The following is a 7,610-nucleotide window of genomic DNA, read 5'->3' as shown; positions in this document are numbered from 1 at the left end:
CTATATTGTAACAGTTTATAATTATTCAAATTAAATTATTGCAACGGATGTTTAAATGGCAGAACATTTGTTATCAAATATATCGCGAAACAAAATCATTTAGCAACATTGCGCACGGTGAATTATATGAATTGTCCATTATTATCCCAAAACCGTCTAACGTCAGCATATTTGTTTCACACATACAACACAATGAAAATAATATTGAACGATTACAAATGTTGTTAGTACACACATCGATAACAATGTCCTCAATAAACGGAAATAGTCTATGCACTCATTAAGTGTTTCTAAGTGCGTTAAAAGCTGATAACAGAAAAAGAATGTTTAAAAATAATCTATCATTTACAAATGTTCTTATTTAAATAAGAGCAGGTGAAAGTACAACCGTCTTCAACGATAAAAACATGTTAGTTGGTGATAATAAAAAGTCTACGTGAAGAAGATATTTTCTTTGTTAATAATTTCTTTCATTAAACTTGAATTGATCATGAAGGCACGTGCTTTATTGTTGAGACTGAAGTGTTTTATTCTCCGGCTAACTTATTTAGTAATGATACAAAACTACACAATTGTAATGCTAGCATTGTCGCATCAGTCGATCGTATGCACAAATATAAATACATTAATTGCGTGTATCGCTTTTGTGTGATAGTATTGATATAAATTTCGGGACTTAAAAAGGTACCTATACGGTTATTATAATTATTTTAAACTACTTCACATATCATAGATTTATTAATAAGCAAATTAATTTAATTGAGTTTAAAAATGTAAACAAATCGCTTTAGAAAATAGACCAGCATTTACAAAAAATAAGAGTGTATGTATTTATAATCATACTACGTTGTTATGTTAAGGGGCGACCAGGTTCAACGAAGATTGCAAAAACCTCAAGGAAAAGACAGTTCTTCTTCGAACAGGAAGGCTATCTACGTTGAGAGAAGAGAGAAACCAACAAATGAAATAGGTTAATATTATTGAGAGCGTCCAGGGCAAATCCATTTTTTTATTAAAAACATTTTACACCGTATATTTCAGACAGTTTCTGTCTTCGACGCTCTTCAGAAGCTGTGATTTTTTGAATATGGACTCGTAGGCGAAACGTGTTATGTGATTCCACCTCAGCACTGTAGCTTTCATAGACAGTTGATTTCGACAATCACATTATTGTAATATATAGTGTATACACCTTTGCATTTCGTTTGTAAATTGATTCTATGGGACTATGTTTGACCTCTGTTCATCGAGCGAGCGTTATTCCATTATGTTTTGATTTCATGTGAAGTCATGTTCATTACAGGTGACAACGTCAGCCGACGGTCAAACAGGTTGGGTCTGTACACGGATCCCGACGACGAAAGAAGGCCGTTGTTAGGCAACGAAATAGTGCAGGAGATTATCCAGCAGGGGCGGAAAATGGAAGCCAAGACACAAAACGCCGTGTCACGAGCAGGTATATGACGAAGGCAGACTGTTTAATAGACAAGGTTAATAAAATCCGCGTAGACACTCTTTCCAAACGTAAGATAGCTATATTGAACCACACTTTGATGTCATCCCGGCTTTGGTGTTAAACTTGTTGATCATCCTGACGTTGATATTGAGTGTAGTTGGTGAGTTCAATTCTTGTTGTTAGCTACTAGTTCCATAACTGTTCTAGTTGCTGATCAGCGTCTTCATTCCCTTCCTCATTATCATGATCTGCGAATTCCCACTATCATAATAATCCCCATAATCATCCTGATCATCATCAGCATCTGTGCCGTGATACATTATTATCAGCATCGTCGACTACTAGTACTACAAGTAATCAAGTATCAACCATCAATCATCATTATCATCATCATCACCACCTCCTCCTCCTCCTTCTCCTCCTCCTCCTCCTCCTCATCATCATCATCATCATAAGACAGTCAGTAGTTACTACTCAGCAGAATCAAAATTACTATAATAACGTTCAAGATGTTTCCATACTTTTATCGTGATGCATTCTTTTGTGTGTGAATTATTGTGTGCTTTTTCTCCCCAGAAAATCTTCAAAGCGTAGCTATCGAGATGTTTAAGCCGATATCACATCAAAAGTCAAAGTGCTGTAGCTGCTGCGTCATTCTCTGAGGACACGCAATTCAGTGAGCCTCGTTCTGGGAAAACTGGGCTTCATTCGTATTCGCAAAGTGCCGACCAGACTAGTGCAGTCCGGATGACACTTGACATGAATTAAAAATTTCCCAGAACGCGACTAAATTGAGGGCATTTAACCGATCGAGAACCATTCCATACAAAGATTTCACCACGCCTCGTCTATGGCGTGTCAAACGTTGCTTAATTCAATGTGTGCATATATGTATGTTGTATATTTGTGTATATTTTTTCTTTACTTACATGATCATGTGGTTAGCATGTGTATATATGTTATATAAAGCCATATATGTTTATGATAAAATCCTATACATGTACGAAAAATGTGTGTTGTACAATTTCATGCATGTGTTCGATATTTTCATTTATGTGTTGTAAAACACGGTCAGGTAACTAAGGCAACACTAATGCCAAAGCCTTAATTGTCGTATTATTTAACTTCCAACTGTAAAAGCATTGCTTTGAAAATATATTGATGCGCCCCACTTTTTGTTCAATGATATTCTGAATATTAATATATGTTTAATAAATTATACTATTTATGTAGTAAATGAACACTTACCTTTTAATACATGTATTAACATTCCAAGAGTTTTGATGATCACCAGTGAGGGAATTTTATACAAATACATGACCGCATATTTATTATGTCTATACAGAATGCATTTTGTAAGTAAAACCCCCCTCACTGTATTTTAAGCTTCCATAAAAGTTTAATAATTAATAGTTGCTTAACACTTGTAAGGAGCGAAGCAGTTTCTTTGTTTAATGGCGTCCTGATAGGCAAATTCTCCATTTTTTTGTAATATGTATCCATTTCAACTCACCACAGAGTTTTAATAGTTATTTTCCTCTATGTCATATATCATATCGCATTTTACTAAAAATCGCTCATGGTAAGTCCTCATCAGAGCTTTGTTTACATTCGCTACGGCGGCCATCTTATATTCTTAGAACTTGTCGACCCGGGTCGATTTGCCTTAGTTGGTCGTTCGATCATAGGTCGGGTCGACCGGGTGCTCAATCGACCAAGGAAGATCAGCGTTCTTTTGGAATCATTCCGGTTCGAGCCTCCACGAAGAACGGTCGCGTTTTTTGGATCCTAGAACTAAAGAGGTGCTATTCGGTGGATGATCGGCAGAACAGTTAAACTTGAATCGCCGATCCAGTTTGCAGATAAGGTTTTCTACTTTCTTCCTTGTAATTGTTTTGCTTGAAATTTCAATCGGTTCACCTTTATGAATTGTCTCTCTTTTTTTTTTACTTGTTTGTTTACATCCTGTGGTTACTCATCCGAGACACAGATTCCTCTTCTCTATTTTTAAAGGCGATGAACGTTTTCTGTTAACGAAGAAATAACTGCTTAGCTCCACGAACCAGATATTCCAGAGTTTTAAATATCCGCTGTTGTAATCCAACAATCGTACGTTACACAGAATACATCTTTAAACTTATGGCGGCGTTATTTGCTTGAAACTTGTTTACGACTAACTAATTAAGTCAATATGGGGTAGTACAAAACAGGACAGCAGTACGCTACAATATCTCATTTGCCAAGCCTGGTATCACTTAAAAGATGGATCCTATTCAAATAAAAAATATCTTCTCGGAAATTCTAAGAAACTATTTATCGCCTTAATGCGAGCACTCTCGGATATCAAGGTTTCGGGAGTGCGATTTCGACAAAAGCATAGCACTTCAAATACGTCACCCAAAACGTTTATCCATATCAGTCAAAATTTGACAACACAAATGTCAGAATTTATCATATATACATGAAGATATTGCAAACATTTATATTTAGAACATATCTTTGCCATATCGAACATAAATATGAATATATGTGTTTGTGTAACCTATATAAGATGTTGTTTTCAAAAGTACTTAGTGACTAAGTAAAAATTTCCAACATAAAGTTATCCATATATTTAAAGGAAAACAATTGTAACATTAATGAATCACATTACCTTTATCTTTGTCCGTATGAACAAATTGTTTTAATGAAGACCAATTACCATGTGAATATGAAAACTATACACTATTGGCCAGACGACTGCTTCTATAAAAAGTTCCTTTGTTTTTCTATTCGACCCCCTACTATAAAGAAAAGACATGGGGGCATTTATGTATCATTCTGCTCGTGAACTCTTTTGATATCCCGCAATAATATATTCGAATAAAGCGTTATGCGCATACACATTACACACATTACGCCATTCAATAAAATGTTAGTCTGAAGGAAGGTTGCTATCGGTTGTTGCCTCTTATTTTCTTACCGGACGTAATGTGAAAAAATTGTTCTTGCAGAAAAAAAGGCAAGGTTCCCAATGTTTCCATAACTTGAACATATTTACAGTTCGGCACATTAACGACTTTGTTCTGCGGTGCTAATATGTCGCATATATAAACAATTTATTGTTGTGTTCATTTGTATAAGGTGATGTTATGTGGTAATGTCAAATCGTTCTAACTTCAATGTATTGTTCATCATTGTATGTGCAGTTTCTCAAGTTGCTCGGAATAACGTTAAATTGATATGTGCATACGTCGTTTCATACCATGCCTTGTAACTATGCGATGACCATTTATCAAGTAGATGTACTTAATATGTCATTCTGCTGTCATTCTGCTGTGAACATACATCATTTCGTTCTATGTATTAGTCATTATGTTATGTACATGTGTCAAGCTGCTTGTTACTTATATTGTGCATCGGCCATTATGTTCTGTTCTTTTATAAAGCTGTTTTTAATTGGGGGTCATTTTGCGTTTTTGTATACATACGTTCCTTCTTTGAATGTGATATTACTTACTGTTTATTTAACAAGTTGCTTTACGCTCACTTCTCCTGTCCAATAGGAAGTCGTTTCGTTCTGTTTTTTTTTTCATTAGGGATATATACGGTTATCATATTGTTTTGTTCTCACGTCATTCTGGCATGTAAAAACTTCGTTGTGTTATGCGCATTCGTAATAACGTTCTGTGACTATGATAAGTCGTTAAACACTAGCTTCATGTCATCATGTGCAAATATGGTATCGTTCTGTGACCATTTCTCATTATGCTGATGCATTTATCAGGTTGATAAATATTAACGTCACATCTGTCCCATAGAACATCACTTTTTCTTTTAATGTGTCATTATGATATAAACAGTTAAAATATTGTTTTGTTCTTACTTCTTATGTAAGGTAAAACATCGTTGTATTTAAATCCACCGCACTAGATATGGGCCGTGCTCCGTGAAAAGGGGGTTTAATGCATGTGCGTAAAGTGTCGTCCCAGACATGTGCAGTCAGCTTGGCAACACATTAAGCCTACACTGGATTTTTGCTAAGAAGAGACTTTCTTGAAACGAAAAATATAATAAAAGCGGAAAGTATTGTCCCTTATTAGCCTGTGCGGACTGCACAGACAAATCTGGGACGACACTTAACGCACATACATTAAACCCCTTTTTCACAGAGCAGGGCCCATATGTAATCCTATAAACGTGTCATGTGTTGTGGTGAGCGCACATGACGATAAGCTATAGACTGTTTCTTATTAACGAAATGCATTTTAAAATGCACTCTGGCACGAATGGATAATACACCGTTTAGTAACCATAGATGTAGATTAGTTATTTCATTAGAATAACAAATTCAATCCAATTGTATTCAATTTAATACTAATGGTCCTCTGCTTTAATAAATATTTTCTTTTGAATGTCTCCCCCTTAATTTTGGGAATGACGAGTGCGAGCCATTTGTTGATGTTGGTCAACCATTGTCAAACATTAACTCAAAGTGACACATAAACGATGAACATGGTATGCTATTACTCGTCAAACAGAAAATAACTGTTCAAATATACAATTTGGTTAAGTATAAGAAACAAAAGTAAATAAACCTTGAAGTCGATTTAAGTTCACTTAACTTCTTTAATGAACGTATACATGCGATGTAACGGAAACTTTATAAATTGATAAAAAACAATATACCCATTATTCTGTCAGTCAGTCAGTAAGTCGATGAAACAATTTTAAGTCGTGTTCACCATTAATCTGACAGCGTGTTACATAACTGATACCTCAGACCTTAATATGCAACATATAAATAATCAAAGTGATGTTTATACGTAGAAAGTTCTTATAACACTCTAAGGGGTTCTCGAGATTAGAGCTGGTATGCAACCATTGCTTATACCATCTAAGCTATTAATTCCGAAATAAATAGGGTCTGGTCTTTTTCGATCATGTGAAAATAAAAGCTATGCACTGCGTACTCAAGATGTGTCGTTCATCTATTCAACTCATGCAACTTTGACTGCGAATAAACTAAGGGACAAATAACAAGGCTCAATGCAAGGAAAATATATAAAATACCTGATGGCGTTTCGTCTAATGGGTTCGTTGCGGTGCCGTAAACTGTTAGCTTCCATACGTAGAGGTTCACATCTGAAACAGAAGATCTTATAATAAAAAAGGAGTAGCAGCAATACTAGAGCTAATAGTAGTAGTATGTTTTACCTATGTTCAAAACACACAAAATAAACAACTTTGTTGTGCGATTTTCGAGAGACGCGTTTATTGTGGCCAGACATGCACAGAGTTTCAAAATAAACTTGCATATCATAAAGCAGATACACTCAAACATCAAATCTTTGATAACACGTATTTTTTATGTGCGTGTAATCACTTTGTTTCCAGCGCATAAATTCATGATAATGTAAAATGTGTCGCTATTTTGTCTGGTTAACTACAACATAAGGCTAAACAATCAAACCACTGCAGTGCTCCAGCCAGCTTTTCAAAATAGAGGGGAGCTTCCCCTAAAAGGGCACATTTCACGCGTAATTTTGGAAAATAGGGCATTTGGTTATGCATATACTTAAGTATATACTATGGTTATACTATATACTTATTAATTGTAAACAGAAGTGCATTGGATGACTTCACCAATTGTATGCTGTTCCTCATTTTGTGTAAGGAAATTACAATAAACATATTACTATCTACATTGGCGCTAAGGAAAACAACTTAGTAGCCAATTCCCTAACCGACTTGGGCTAGCATCCGACTACACGCATTAGAGATATATAGATATCATATTTTTTTCCGGTGTGTGTGTGTGGGGAGAATTTTGATTTTTTTTATCACCTGTCATCATTGAACTGCATGTTAATCTTTCAGGTTTCAGTTTCAGCATCAGTGGCCTTTTAAAAGAAAATGAAATGAAGAAAACATGAAATAAATTCAGGGGTTTCACTGGATCAAAAAAAAAACGTTGTGACTGTCACTACTTAAATTCTTTGCTTTAAATAACTTTGAGCCAATGTTTGTCCACAATAATAATATTTATTAAAACAAAAATCTATATTGACAAATTTTAAGTCTAAACAATGATCAATGTCACCATGAAGTAGCATCCAGTCTGAGGATTAAAATGAAACATTGTTATTGTTAATAATAGGATATATTTATTTCA

At 34.9% G+C, this 7,610-nt stretch overlaps 1 protein-coding gene across 1 annotated transcript; it reads left to right on the top strand.

The window, feature by feature from the left end:
• Nucleotides 1-380: 380 nt before the first annotated feature.
• Nucleotides 381-2,697, top strand: LOC127871408 (uncharacterized). The gene is made up of 4 exons (XM_052414308.1): nt 381-409; nt 861-970; nt 1,304-1,456; nt 2,033-2,697. Coding segments are annotated over exons 1-4 (351 nt in total). The 5' UTR covers nt 381-407; the 3' UTR covers nt 2,119-2,697.
• The last annotated feature ends 4,913 nt before the right edge of the window (nt 2,698-7,610 follow it).

This window comes from Dreissena polymorpha, chromosome 3 (assembly GCF_020536995.1).
Source record: "Dreissena polymorpha isolate Duluth1 chromosome 3, UMN_Dpol_1.0, whole genome shotgun sequence".
Lineage (NCBI taxonomy): Eukaryota > Metazoa > Mollusca > Bivalvia > Myida > Dreissenidae > Dreissena > Dreissena polymorpha.
Note: the sequence above shows the minus strand (reverse complement) of the source record. Positions and strands in the feature narration are given on the sequence as shown.